The sequence below is a fragment of the Eutrigla gurnardus genome, assembly GCF_963514095.1.
Source record: "Eutrigla gurnardus genome assembly, chromosome: 16".
NCBI classification, from domain to species: domain Eukaryota; kingdom Metazoa; phylum Chordata; class Actinopteri; order Perciformes; family Triglidae; genus Eutrigla; species Eutrigla gurnardus.
Genome location: NC_139927.1, coordinates 10,001,999 through 10,016,292, shown reverse-complemented (window position 1 = coordinate 10,016,292; position 14,294 = coordinate 10,001,999). Strand labels below are relative to the sequence as shown.

The following is a 14,294-nucleotide window of genomic DNA, read 5'->3' as shown; positions in this document are numbered from 1 at the left end:
TAAGAATCTGATTATGCAAATAATATATATATTTTTCAGTAGGCTCCAAACATATTGACCAACACACTCAGACAAAGGAGCAGGTAAAGCTGTCAGTGGGGCAAAGGTAACAAAATTAACCTAGAAATATATTATATAATCCAGTTAGCTTCTGTAACAAGATAACTTGTTGACCTAGCATTAGCCACACACACACACACAGGGCAATACAAAGCAAAGCCTGAACCTGATACATTCAGTTGTCCAGGTAACTAGTGTTCAATTGTAACCATGGCGATGGAGCCTGAGACCTGGCTGTGTGTCATCGTCCCACTTGTGATTTGTCATGTAAATGACCTGCTCCAAGAAAAGTTGGTATTGCTGCCAAATGAAAAGTAAATACAGCGATTTGTTTAACAATATTCAAACTTTATTGGCTTTACATTGTGAAACTAAAGGCAACACCATAAAACAAGGCACAAAAAAAAAAGGTTTGCGAGCAATAAGGAGCACAAAATATGCACAAAACATTTCAAGAGGCACCTGCAAGTGTCTACATACGGTCTGTGCGTATCAAAGCTGGAAATATCGTACCTACAAGGCTGATGACTTCTAAACACACAAGGTAAAAGATATGGCACTACAATGTGTGCACATAGAAATAAAGCCACAGGGCAAAAAGGAGGCAATCAAAACGCTTTTTACTCGTTGCACTTGGAACTGAACACCGCAAGGCTGAAAACTGAGAGGGAAGCCCTCCGTCACAGAGCACATTTCCAATCCTACTGGAGAGAAAACAAGTCGTTCAATAAAACAATTGAAAATTACAACCAACGTGGACTTTCAAGTCATCACATGACTGCATTATGGAGGAAAATGTTGCAGATATTTTATGACTGTGCTGGAGAGAAGTTGTCCAGGCTACAACCAGGCTTCCCCTTGTTGAAAACAATGCCATACATTAGCTGGTTATAGCCATTTCAGCACTACTTAGCATTTAACACCTATAATTCTATTGTGTGACTGGCTGAAAAGTAGACACTTAAATGCTAACAGAAGGCCAACTATTTAGCACTAGATACATCTGACAAAAGTAGCTTGGTAATTGCCCGGACAGCTTGCCACTCGCAAATGCTCTGTGGGTTTAATCAAGAAGTTAAGGCTTAGCATGACAAAACAGACATTTAAGCAAAATACAACACAGAAAACCACTTCACAGGGGTCTGAAAGTGCTGAGTCCCATCGATATTTAATAGGTGTGGCATCTTATTTTACAAACTACAACTATATATGGATATTAACTGAATAAGGCACTTTTCCTTAAGAGGTGCACGGACTGAGTTAGGGACTTGGAGAAGCTGCGGAGAGGCAACACAATGGACATCTATTGGTATACCCAGATACCGGAGGTGTTTTGACACACAATGATGTCAACATGTGATGCTGTGTTCTTAAGGAATGCAGCTACCATGTCGAAAAAGCAGAGAACACTCTTGGCTTGATTCGGTGGTTACACAGCATGCCACTAAACAGCTGTGAATAAAACTCAAATATTTCTCTAAATTTGGGCGAAGGCTCTCCGCGTGCAGAGAAGGAACAAATAGGTGCAGCTAAGGCAAAACCTTCTCGTCATAGTAGGGTCTTTGGGCTGTAGCCTAATGCCACCAGGTGACCAGGTTAAAAGGCGTATTAATGGTGAGCAGCAAGAAACATGTTATCCTAAATTATGAAAGCCAAAACAAAAAGAAGGCGGAAAAAAAACCAACCAACGTCTGCAATCATTAATTTCTTACGGTTCCTGGGCATACAAAACAAGGTGATTATTCATCCATTACCTAGTAAATATTCAAGACTGAGTATTTATACAAGCATCTGGTTTTTCTTTTTGGCTGAACCATGAAAACATTTACAAAGACAAAGTTACAAAACACAGCTCGTCAGTGCAATGCTCAATTTCCATGCCAAAACTGAGGACTTTGGCTCAATGCACACTGTTTCAAGGCATTCTTTCAACTAGCATATGGGCTAATCACAAATAATCAAGTGGTTTTAATTGTCTAAATCCAAGAGCATATGCAATGGGAGGGGGGGAAAAAAATCACAACTCCAAGCATCCAGCATGCAATAATGAAAAAGAAAAAAGGCATTTAACAAAACATTCTCGACAATGATAAGCCACTACAAGCAAAATTTACTGAAAAACACTCCTTCATTTAGCCTTTCCTCAAGTGGAAACCTTGAAAATAAACAAAAACAGGACATGGCTATGTACAGGAGGGACAAAATGGAAGGGAAAAAATAATTAAAACCACACAGTAAGCAGCAAGCTAATTAGTGAACTTGACATGAGCTCTAGCACGGCTTCCTAGATTTTGCACTTATGCACTTCATTCACAATCCTCTCATTTACAGTCAGAAATCAGAGGTGCAATGCTCATTTGACCAAATAAGCACTCAAACAGTCCAACATTGCACTCTGCAATCCTCCTCTTTTTTTTTCTTCTTTTTTTTTTTTTTTTTTTTTTTTTAAATGAAGCCCAATATTTTTGTATTTTCTTTAAAGTTCCATTCCCTGACATAAAGCACCCAACAGTGGCTCAAATGTCCTGCCAGCTCATGGTTCATGCTTTGAAATTCAACACAATTTACAAGCGAGTCCTGAAACAGAAAAAGTGAGGCGGTAGGACATTTGGGAGCAGTGCTGGGTGCAACAACAGGGAAAGCAGCTTTAAATGATTCATTTATATAAAGTCACCAGTGAGAAGACCATAGGTTTCATGTACTGAACATAGTCCTCTGCTTATAGGGAAAACCTTCAATCTCGACTGATCAAGGCCCTCGAGTGACATCTATCTATTCTTCACAATAAAAGGCTCATCAGTCCAGCTGGGATACTACGGTTCTCACCAATATCAGCACAGCGATACAGTTTCTTCCTTAAAAACAAACTAATGATAACACTTGCGCCTCAACCAGGAAGAAAAGACTCATCCTCTTCCTTTTCTCTTTTTAAGTCATGCTGGACATTAAAGGCACTTCACTGCTATCACTGTCCACATCAAGAAGGTGCATGCCATTTTCTTTATCTCCCCATTCACTATATTATACATTATTCAAACAAATAACTGTTTATATTTCTGAAATATTCTACAATCTTTCTCTTTTTGACACATGGGCAGGGCAGGGGGGGGCAGCTCTGCGTTAGCAGTCAGAGTGGGTAAGTTTTAACCTTTGTACAAATCAGAACTAACAACTGGGAGATTAAAGGATGGGAAATTAACTTGATATGGGGTTTATTGCATTAAGCTGCACTACTGGCAGTTGGTTTTTGACTTTTTTTTTTTGTACAACTAGTATTGGGTCATAGGGAAGTCAACAGCAGAAAACACAGCACCCCTAAATGCCAAGGGAGACACCCGAAATAACCAGAGGGATGGCTATTTTTTTCAGTCTGACGACAGATGATTGTGTTTTGCTTTTGTTCCCTCATAAGTAACCCCGCCACTTTTACATAATCTATGAACACACACACACACATGCAGCTAAATGGGGGAAGAGGGAACTTGCCCACGACTCAACAGGCTAAAAGCAACACACCATCATCACAATTAAGAACGGCTGTGAACTCAAATAGTGTTTCCAAATCAAGACCCAAAAGATAATCTAACTGCTACCAGTTTACAGCTGTACTACTCCATCGACAGGAGTGTACATGACTAATTATGTTACTCTCATGTGGTGTATTTAATTGATGAGGCCACGAGGAGAGCTGTAAATAACACAAACCCCCTCAAATTTGCAAGTTTTTCGCAGCATAACTGACAGATACAGGCCTGTGTGTGTGTGTGTGTGAGACATAATACATTCTGCAATAGCAGGGCTAATCCAGACCTGAACCACAAGTGGCACAAACATCAAAGATCTAGAAAACCTGCTTGAAAACACTGTTTGAGTCTGTCGCGATGAGTGCGTGCCAAGTGGGGGAGTCTTCTCTGCAAGGTTCTAGTTGGTGGGGACAGGTCGAGTGATGTGGATCCAAAATAGTGGCTGCTTCAAAGGGTGTGGTAGTTGCGGTCCTTGGACTTGCAGAACTTGTAGAGGAAGAAGATCACAGCCTGCAGGCCCAGGACCAGCACTATTCCACCGATGAAGCTTGCAGCGTCGAAGGTGTTCTTCTGAGGGGCAGGAGAGGGGACAATCGGTGTGGTACCATTTGTGGTGGTTCCAGCTGTGATAAAAGACAGAGGAAAGGTCATTGTTTTTCTTGTTCATGTACATTACAGGCAGATTTTTTTTTTAAAATGTCCATCACAATGTCGGCCTCTACCACTTACTTGAAGTAGAGGTTGGAGCCGTAGGGGTGGAGAAGTTACCACTGTGAGTGGGGGCGGCGGTGGAAGGCATGGTTGTATTGTCTGTTGTGGGGTCACATTGAGAACACTTCCATTAGCCTTTACACTGCTTGACTTTTAAAGAGGTTTTAAGTTGCAACCCTTAAGATTTCAGACCTGGTTGAGTTGCACCTGCGGTTACTCATCAGGAGGTGCAGTTTACACTCCTTGAGTTGCTACCCAGTATCAAGTGTAGCCTAATAAACATGTTTTAATAACGAGATCAATCAATAATAACTGGATAATAATCACATATCCTGTGAATCCATAGTGGTAATAAAAAAAAAAAATGTAATAGACACATCACTTAGTATTTATTTCATTTAATTTCATTTGTGAAATTGTTTGTTTCAACAACAGCATTTCATCTTTAAGAGATCTCAATAAAACTAACAAGACCATTACAAACCTCATATGCTGGACAATACAGATTAAAGCAGGCAGTAGTAGAGGTTTTTTCAGGATTGGTTACCTGTGACGGGCGGAGGGCTGCTGCTGTTAGAGGAGGAGGTGGTGACAACAGGGGGAGGGGAGGCTGTAGTAGCGACTGTAGTGGGAGAGGGAGTAGCCGCAGTGGCAATTGAAGCCGGGACTGTTGTGCTTGCGGTAACAACTGGACAGGGAACCAACACCAAGGCAGGGTGAAAAGGGGGAAAGCAAGAGACAACCAAGCAGTGGGCAATTTAAGGAATTAATCATTTTAAGTTTTACACTTAACCAGTTTTTTTTTTTTTTTTGGTCACAAACAAAAGGCACAGAGACAGCTTTTAGATTAACCAACAACTTAGTTAAAACATAGCTAAAGCCAAACAGAATCTGCAGATTATGTAATGTGTTTCTTTGTGTACAAATATAGTCTGCCGATAGGGCCTGAAAGAAGGTGTTAATATAGAATGTTCCTGTTTGACTTACCGGTGCAGCTAGCATTCGTGCAGGTCTCGTGATCCTCCAGTGCAGTCATGTTGCGACAGCTAGCATTTGCTGAAAGAGACAAAAATCATAATGAATTAAATGCCTGATTCACGCTCTAGATTAATTAAGTTTCCCCTGGCGATCAGAGTCGATTTCAGTGTCTTATGTTGGCAAAAAGCACCTCAAGTCTGAGCTTGTTTTTCTGGGCTGATGACTGGGCAATAATTTGTCAATTCACTTAAGTCTAATACAGTTTACAAAAGAAGAAAAATCCCCAACATCACTGTGTGTGTCCAAAACATCGCAACCACATCTGATGATCGGTCTCTGTGCATACTAAATAGTTACGCAATGTGATATGCAGTGCGGCAATTCTCTTATCACATCTCCTACACAGTAAGGTCAGAGCAAACGCTCACACAGGCCCACATTCTGTAGCTGGGAATATGGCATCCTTTCCATCCCGACGCCTCCATGATAGCACTTGATCATTTAATGTTTTCATGTCTGAAACCTGTTTTGTTTGTTTGTTTTGTTGTTGTTTAAATCTAATTATGTTTATCTCATCAGCAATGTATCTGGCAATGCGAGATTAATGACTCAACGCATCATTTATTTCCAGTAATAGTACATAGTAGAAAAACGTAATGTAAGACCATTGGTGGAAGTATAGGAAAAGTAGTAATACAACAATGTACAAATACATTACAAGTCAAAGTCCTGCATTTTGAATATTACTTAAGTAAAAGTGCCTTATCAGCTAAAAATATTTCAAGTTCATCAGAAGTAAAAGTATGTAATGCAATAGAGTTGCAACATTTTTAATGTTGTAGTTGGTCAAAGTTGATGTATGTTTATCTGCAAAGTAAATAGTAATACAAATGTCAAATTAATGTATTTTCCTCTGAAATATAGTGAGTATTGAGAGTAAAAGTACAAAGTAAATGACTTTATAATTGTATTTGCGTACAGAACTTAAGTTAAATTACTTAATTTCATTCCCACATCGATTTTCAGCATTTTCAGTTCATAGTTTTATCCTCTAGGTGTATTCACTTTTATTGTAAGATCGGATTACTAATTAACCATGACAGAAAGGGACTTTGCCCTACCATGAAGTATTGCTTTACCCAAATACTTCACAATAACACAAGATACAGACTAAGCCTTGATTTAATCATGTACATCTTTACTTTATATTTTACTAATTTACAGACAGGAATTATTATACCGAGATGAAATTCCATAATGTAAACAACACAGACAAGTCTTTGTTTGTGTTTCCTTTGCGTCTCTAACTCGGCCTGTGTCACAGTAAGGAAACTATGAGTCACAATGGATAGCACCTTGTGACTGTAGGTGCTTTTCACACCCAGTTATACAACATTCACGTTACTGCTGTTGTTCAAGCTAAACACGTTCGGAATTATTTTGAGCATTTTTTTTCTTTTTCTTTTTTCCAAGAAAAGAAATTCTGATGAGTTGATGCTTTACTTTGCCATATAGTAAATTTAATATATTTCAGTTTGTATCAAATAGCTTTTTTCTTTAAATCCGACACTCAGTGGGCTGTTTGAACTTATAAAAGGACATTATTTTCACTGTTGTTCACGTTATTAACTAAAAATCATACAAAAACTTTACTTATTTCAATAAATACTAGCTGCTGCTTTGCGTTCAGTAGCAGTTTGAAGGATCGAACTTACTAGACATGGATACAGTAATTAGAATACAGTAACGGTTTACAAACATCCAACATGGCCGCACTTTGCCTCAACTTGTGTCAGTCCTATCTGGATTCCATTTTACAGGTCAAGTCATACAGAAGTGGTAAACATATTTCCCATAAAGCTTTAAAGTAACAGGTGACGAGGGAGGCCATTTAAGACCTCATCTTTGTGCTGACAAAAAAAAGCTCTTAAATGAGTTTATTTTATGAGTATATGTGGTTATTATCATCCTGGAATATGGGAACCTCATAAAGGGAACTGTGTTAACTCAAGCTAGGGCACCTGGTGCTGTAAAAACACCTTCCTGCACCTTCCTTGCTTGTAACACTATAATCCACAGCAACCATCCTAGCGACTCCCACCAGACAGCTGCCAATAAATTACAGATACACCCAACAGAAGGGCTGCAGCCATTGTTGAAAAAAATATTTTGGCTTTCTCCAAATAGGGTCAAAAAATGACTCACCCGCCTGTGTTACATTCTCCACAGCTCACAGAGCTAGATTTTGTATCAGGTCATATACATCTTGTGTGCAACGGCCTTGGAGGCAAGCAACTACCAACACAGCTACCCGACATGACTTTAGTTCAGCCTGAAAATAATTTATCCTCAACTCAAAGTGAAACTTTTTAAAGCTGGAAACTAAACTGACTGTAACATCAAAGATCAAGTAATTTCAAAGTGCTGGCTGCATTATTTTTCACACTCTTTGTATGATCTGACACTGTGACCTATGCATGTCGAAGCTTGCGAGAGGGGTTTTTTTCCCTCCACCCTCCGGTAGGTCAGAGGGCTGTTATCTCACAGGCAGCTGTGAAAGGTAGGTCTGATTCTCACCCTTTTCCAAGATGGTGACATCACCACCACCACGAGGTACATCCACAGCTTGCTCAAGCTAGAGCAGAGAACGAAAGCCATATCTTGCCACATAAAACTGCTTCTTGCTTAAGGGAACTCAACAAGCTTTGTCAGAGACCGCAGCCTGTACTTAGTGGCGCTACAGTGCTTGAGCGTACACGTGTATAGTTTTTGAGTGTTTAAACACTGCTGCAGGGAAACGTTCCTCTGAAGGATTGTTTACACAAATTCCATAAAGCGAAGATAAATCTGGTAATGACAATGTGGTAGATGTTAGCTCGCTGCAGCGGCGTGGTTATGCTGTGCCTTGACAAAGCCATCTCGACTGGCCAGAGCTGACCTTTCCGGGTTTTTGCTGAACTCATATAAAATAGGTGATCCATTCTTGGTTTGGAAAGGCTTAGCTGTAGGCTTACTTAGTGTGTGTATGTGTGTTTTTGAGCAGTCTGTGTTGTTCAAGAGTGTTGTGTCTGCTTGTATGTCCTGTGTAGTAATCAGGTGTTTGTTCTGGTGTGTAACAGCACCAAGGAGACACCTTTTCCAAAACAAACAAGGCAAAAACAGCCAAATCTCCCTGAAACTAAACAATACCTTTGGGTTTGTTTGATTCTTTGTCATTTCCTTGTGTACATTTAATGTAATTGTAAACCCGTACAGGTTTCTCCCTTAGGAAATAGAACAAGCCCATCCAGTCTCCCTTGCCCTGGGAAAAGGTAAAGAATTGTTGTCTCGCCTATCCTGTTCAACCACTTACTGAATGGTTAGAGTATCATTAGAGGGCCCTTCATCATTCAGACACAAAGCAGAACAAGGGTGTGGGATCGCCAAATCTCTATACACCCTGTGAGAGAATCCAAGCGCCTCATTGGTGAAATTGTCAAACAGGTCAACTCCCATGAGACTTAAAATACTTGTGCTTGTCCTACTTATGTTAACTGTGTTTGGAACAAAGCTGGATGATTTTGTAGATGCTAGACTACCGACTAGTAATGCAGCTAACATAAAGTCACGGTGTCCAATCTTTGAGTCTACAAAAATGACAACTGAAAGGCACTTCAAGATCACCGTACACTTTTGCTCTGAACAGCACCTTATTAATTCATTAATTATGAAGACAAGACACATGACACTAATCTCTTTCTCCTATGGGCACACTCTTTCCTCTAACTTGCCGTTATCCTCTCCTTCCTCCCGTTTCCCAGCATTAGGATATTGCAGGCTTCCTGCCACAGATCCCCTCGCTTCCTCTCCTGTTCCTCTTCTTCACAGTCACAAAAGACCCGTGTGTGTTTCTGCTTTACGCATGAACCCTGTAACCTCTTTTCCTGACACTGATAACGCCAAAACAACCAGATCCTCTCCACTACTATTAAAAACACAAACCAAACGGGGAAAATGCAGTGATTGGAAAGCGGCTGGTTGACTCAGGAAGCAATGTGTCATGCAGTTTTGTTATGGCAACTCCTTTTTACTGAATGATGCATATTCCTAAATCACAACCAGCAGACTTCCAAATTAGGTTGGGAAAAACACCACTGCAGCATATTTCTCTGCTTCTCCACTCTATGGTGTAGAAGTCAGAGAGATTTCTCATACTCGGACACTGATGTTTAGACATTTCCATTAAGCTAATGAAATTACGGGACAGGAAAAAAACATCAGGACAAAAGTAAGACTTAAATGTCCAAAAGGGGTCTAGCATTGCCCCACCTGCCCTCAATCCTCTACAATGAATTTATTGTGGGAAGTAATGGTGAGTCTACGCAACAACCTAGACCTCTCACCCTGCAGAGCTCTGTGCCAGTAATATACTCCCAAACCGGCCTGTCAGTCGGTCGGTGTTGCCAGACGACTACTGTACAGCTCTTGCTTTAGGGAAATTAGGATGACATCATCTAAATATCAGCGTCCACTGCCATACATTCTGTCCACACCATAAGAATCACGTGTCCAATCCAGCTCAGCTGTCTGGTGGACAATCCAGGACACACAGAGACCAACCTGTGCCTCTCCCTCCACCACCTGCCACACGTTTAGACGGATACTCACATGCACTGCAGTTGACCCACTGGCAGTCTTGAGTGCCTCCACATGAAGCACACGACAGAGAGGAGCATCCATCTGCAAAGAAGTCATTAATCAAATGTAGTTGGGGTTTCTTTTAATAGGTAACTTCCTCCTGCATGTGGTTGAAAACGAAACTGTAGCTGTCGAGATGTTGCCAGCTGAAAAAAGGGGGTCTAACTTACAATAACAAAGTCAAATCTTCACATTATATTCTCATTATAATACCCTGCGTATTATAACATCGCGAAATGTCATATCGACACAGAAAGAGAGGCAAATGTGAGCAGTTAACGTTGCATAAGAAGCTGATCTGGATCCAGATCAACTGGATCTTGCAAACAGAGTTAACGCCTCCATAATTCAGCCCTTTGCCCCCTTTATAATTCACATCATGAGAGACATGTTACAGCTAGTGTTACACAATTTAAACGTTATTTTAGGTCAGTTTGCTAGCAGGCTAAAGCGTTAGCTGCTCCTGACAACTTGAGCGTGGAAATAAAACTGACAAGTTGCCAAAAAGATATTTTTGTACGTGTATATTGTTTTGTTTTTTTTGTAAACCAAAATAAGGATGATTGACAACTGTCAAACTACGAGGCGTAGACGTCTAAGGGCGCTGTGACGTCCACAGAAATGGAAGCATCACACGGATTAAATCAGTTTAGTGGTGGGTGTCTTCGCCGAGCTAAGGAGGGACACGGCTGGCTCGTAGCTAGCCGCTAGCTCAGCAGTGAGGTCGCAAACTTACCTGAGTCTGTTGCGGCGGATGCGCCAATCAGAGCCAGAACCACAGTAACAAACACCACCTTCAGGAGCATGACTGCTGCCAAGTTATTGCCCTTTCTGCTCCGACGGGGGAAACGTGTCTGCCAAGAAACGTCGAGAGTGAGATTTCGAAGATTTCACAGCTTCCTCCCCGTCTTGCGTATCTGGTCGCTGCCGCTGCCGTTGCTGTTGCTGCTCGCGCTAGCTCGCTACTTCCTTCTTGACAGGTCATGTGGCACTTTTTCACTGGGAGGAGTGAGAAAAAACCAAGTGTACGTGAACTGCCACCACGTCAAAGGCAAGAGGGAGAGGAGTTTATTCGTGTTATCGTCAACCAAACTGCTGGGTGTCACTTGTTTGGCTGAGAGAGACCTCGCTCACAAATAGGCTACCTTTAAAAAAAAAAGTACACCTGTGACGTAAAACATTAAATATTAATATGCTAAAAATAACCTCTCACACCCATGGCCTGATTGACTCAATAGAGGGCCTGGGGGCACTATGCACTATGGCCCCCGACACCCACTTCCCACCCACCCCAAATACAATTCCCCGAAAAATGTCTACAGTATCAAGTGAAATTATGTCAGGAGCGACTATGTTACTCTTCTAGACCCCTTAATCCTCTCCAATTTGTTAAAAAAAAAAACTATCTCTCTTAAATTCGTATATATATTCAATATATAAGAATAAAGGTTACTCCCAAAACACAAAGAAACCAGTATAAAAATATATACATGTATGAGTAAGTGATGTGTAAGTGGATGATGAATGATAAAATGCTATGACAACATAAAGACCCACACATAAATGATGTAAGTGGTGTACAGTTCACAGAATGCCAAAATACAGGTTTTGTAGAAAAGCAAATGTAAGTCATATGTCACATCTATCTCAGCTTTATTTGATTACACACATAAAAACAAGAAAAAAAGCTTAAAACTTAAAGACTCCACAATCTGTAACTTTACAGTCATACTTGGGTCTTTCGTTGCAAGTCAGAACTTCTTCTAACCTCCTGAGGACGTCAACACCCTCAACCACACGACTAGAATGGAAGATAATGACATTAGGCTTAAGCAAAACTCTATAGGAGATCTGAGATTATGCAGCGTTGGGAAATTAAATAGGTATGATACAAACCCAAATGCAACATAGGTCCTGTCCATCCAGGGTGTTGGCTGCAGGGTGATATAGAACTGGGATCCATTGCTGTGGGGACCCTTATTGGCCATTCCAAGAGTCCCCTGTCTAGTGTGGGACACGGCAAAGCTCTCATCTAAATAGTAGAAAGGACATATGTACAGAACTTAGATGCATCCCTCCATCCATCCGTCCATTATCTGTGGCCGCTTATCATTGCACAACTTGCAGAAAATGCAATTAAAGCAACTATTAATGCATGCATGTGTTCTTGTAGTTATACAGCTGATGTCTTGGGATGTTTATATGTTTTTTACCTTCAAATGTAGGCCCATAAATTGATTCCCCTCCATCACCTTTCCTTTCTGGAGAAATATCTGCAACATTGAAAGATACAGGCACTGTGTTACTAGACCACAGTGATACAAATTCACTTGATCAATCTGCTTTATGTGCTGTTATAATCTAAACAAGGGTTTGACTGTAATGAGTAATCTGGATGAGAAGTTAGAGTTCATCGCTCATTTAACAGAGTCAGTTAAATTGTTTCTAGTTTAAAGTCGCAGTACTCATAATTTATTGATATATTTCCCGACTCATGTATTTATATCAGTTGTATATCAGGTTAACTGATGCTAAAGTTGGACGGTATATTATGAAACTCCATTCTAATTGTATTTAGTTGCGAGTGAAAACCAACTACATGATATTAACATTGCCCCAGGCCACACGTGGACCATACCTCCACCTTGCACCCAGCCATTGGGCACCACACGATGAAACACAGAGCCCTTGTAGGAAAGTGGGAAGTTGCTCTGTGACAGGCCTCGCTCTCCTGTGCACAGAGCCTCAAAATTCTTTGATGTCTTTGGACAAACATCTGAGAACAGCTGAGGAGAGGGAAGACAATGTGCCTTGTTAACATGCTGCTAGTCTGTAATGATAATCCAGGTTTTTATTCGCAATTTTAACAATATGTATTCTCAAATATGACAATGAAGGAAACTTACAAAAGTCAGAGGATTGAGATATCAAATAGGTGGTATGTGCAAGCAATGAGAAACTACATGAACTTGTGCCTCACCTCAAACACTAACCTCCCCACTGCTTCTGCTGCTATCTCAACGTCCATGAAGACAAACTGGTGCTATAAAGAAATGACAGAGATGTGTATAATTTCAAATGTTTACATTTATATATTTTTTTTAAGTATATTTGTATTTTTTGTAAATGTGGTGTTGACTTGCCCCAGTGTTCCTGAGGTGTTTGGAGTAATAATCCTCAGTAATAGCCTTATAGAGGGCCTGTGGCTGAGTGAAAGAGAACCTCCACTGATTCTTGGCCCAGCTGGTGAGATCCTTCTCATTACCGAGGAGGATGCCGTTCAGAAAGCACATCAGGCGGCTGGAGTACTGCCACACTTCACCACGCAGCTCCTTTACTCACAAGTGTTGAACATGTTTTGTCATGTGTCATGTGTTGTCATTCAGCCTTTTTAAATAACCATCGCATCACACTGCAGCAGGGTTGTGTTGTTTGGGGTGTTTAATTGTATAGTAAAGCATCACAACCCTCAGCAAGCTGCTGCCGCTCATACATTCTACAGCAATTCTGGAAAGTTACACATTTACTTAGGTAATGTACAGTTGTGATGTACTTGTAATTGACATGAGTATTTACATTTTATGATACTTTACACTTCTACTACTGTATTCCAGAGGCTTATATCTAGTCTTTACTCAACCGTGTTGAATTGAGAGCTATTAAATTACTTTGCAGATTAAGATTATACAAAAGACATGAGCATTTATAAAATACAATGACCAGCTTTATACAAGTAAATTAAAATAAGTACCAGATAGACCATTTAAATGCTGTCTACACATGAAAGCATTATTAATATTATTTAAATAATAATATAATAATAACCGAGTAGAAAATATAACACCCACATGGGTCATTCATCTGCCTCATGAGTGCCCTCTCTTGATACTTCTTAATGATATAATATTTTTCACCCATTTCTAAATAGCTTGTTTCATTTTTTCTCTGTTTCAATAAGTTTAACAATCAAGCTGCTGGAAATGTTTGATAACTTACCCTTTTCTTTTGGCACAGATATGTGTTCCAGTCAAATTCAAGCAGTGGCTTAATTTGTGGATCCAGAAATTCCTCGGGAAAATTCTGTTTCAGGCCCTGTTGTGCATAGGAACAAGTGTTGGATTGGCGGGCACGCACGTTCAGATGACCATTATGATATATAAAACTGAGAAATTAACGGTTTACCTCGGCAACACTTTTGGCAAAATGGAAATTACAATCTTTCATTAAGCCGACGATTTCTAGCTGTATTCTTGAGTCCATGGTTGAGTATAAAAACACACAAAAAAGAGTCTTCCGTCTGTAACAGGAGTCTCATCTCCATAGCAACAAGCATCTAGAGGCGCT

General features: G+C 40.4%; 2 protein-coding genes across 6 annotated transcripts; both read right to left on the bottom strand.

The window, feature by feature from the left end:
- Window positions 1-387: 387 nt before the first annotated feature.
- Window positions 388-11,047, bottom strand: cd164 (CD164 molecule, sialomucin). 2 transcript variants are annotated; one of them, XM_084030375.1, is made up of 6 exons: window positions 10,687-11,047; window positions 9,921-9,992; window positions 5,283-5,351; window positions 4,843-4,983; window positions 4,314-4,394; window positions 388-4,207 (listed from the first exon to the last, which is right to left on the bottom strand). In XM_084030375.1, exons 1-6 carry the CDS (start codon window positions 10,754-10,756, stop codon window positions 4,032-4,034), a joined length of 609 nt encoding a protein of 202 aa, XP_083886501.1. In that variant the 5' UTR covers window positions 10,757-11,047; the 3' UTR covers window positions 388-4,031. The 2 variants fall into 2 exon arrangements, with proteins under 2 accessions (XP_083886501.1, XP_083886502.1); XM_084030376.1 differs by lacking the exon at window positions 4,843-4,983 and having other exon boundaries at window positions 10,687-11,046.
- Window positions 11,048-11,457: 410 nt separating this feature from the next.
- ppil6 (peptidylprolyl isomerase (cyclophilin)-like 6) lies at window positions 11,458-14,269 on the bottom strand. Of its 4 annotated transcripts, none has more exons than XM_084030370.1 (8): window positions 14,133-14,269; window positions 13,947-14,042; window positions 13,094-13,282; window positions 12,931-12,993; window positions 12,589-12,736; window positions 12,164-12,223; window positions 11,847-11,982; window positions 11,458-11,751 (listed from the first exon to the last, which is right to left on the bottom strand). In XM_084030370.1, exons 1-8 carry the CDS (start codon window positions 14,208-14,210, stop codon window positions 11,640-11,642), a joined length of 882 nt encoding a protein of 293 aa, XP_083886496.1. In that variant the 5' UTR covers window positions 14,211-14,269; the 3' UTR covers window positions 11,458-11,639. The 4 variants fall into 4 exon arrangements, with proteins under 4 accessions (XP_083886496.1, XP_083886498.1, XP_083886499.1 ...); XM_084030372.1 differs by having other exon boundaries at window positions 12,944-12,993; XM_084030373.1 differs by lacking the exon at window positions 13,094-13,282.
- Between the last annotated feature and the right edge of the window lie 25 nt (window positions 14,270-14,294).

Excerpts from the sequence above, each read along its gene's own strand:
- cd164 (XM_084030375.1), bottom strand. The coding sequence starts at position 10,756 with ATGCTCCTGAAGGTGGTGTTTGTTACTGTGGTTCTGGCTCTGATTGGC. Across the intron at positions 5,352-9,920 it reads GTGGGTCAACTGCAGTGCAT|CAAATGCTAGCTGTCGCAAC; the intron begins GTGAGTATCCGT and ends TGTCTCTTTCAG. Across the intron at positions 4,984-5,282 it reads CACGAATGCTAGCTGCACCG|TTGTTACCGCAAGCACAACA; the intron begins GTAAGTCAAACA and ends TTCCCTGTCCAG.
- ppil6 (XM_084030370.1), bottom strand. The coding sequence starts at position 14,210 with ATGGACTCAAGAATACAGCTAGAAATCGTCGGCTTAATGAAAGATTGT. Across the intron at positions 14,043-14,132 it reads TTGCCAAAAGTGTTGCCGAG|GGCCTGAAACAGAATTTTCC; the intron begins GTAAACCGTTAA and ends TATGCACAACAG. Across the intron at positions 11,752-11,846 it reads AGGACCTATGTTGCATTTGG|TCGTGTGGTTGAGGGTGTTG; the intron begins GTTTGTATCATA and ends CTTCCATTCTAG.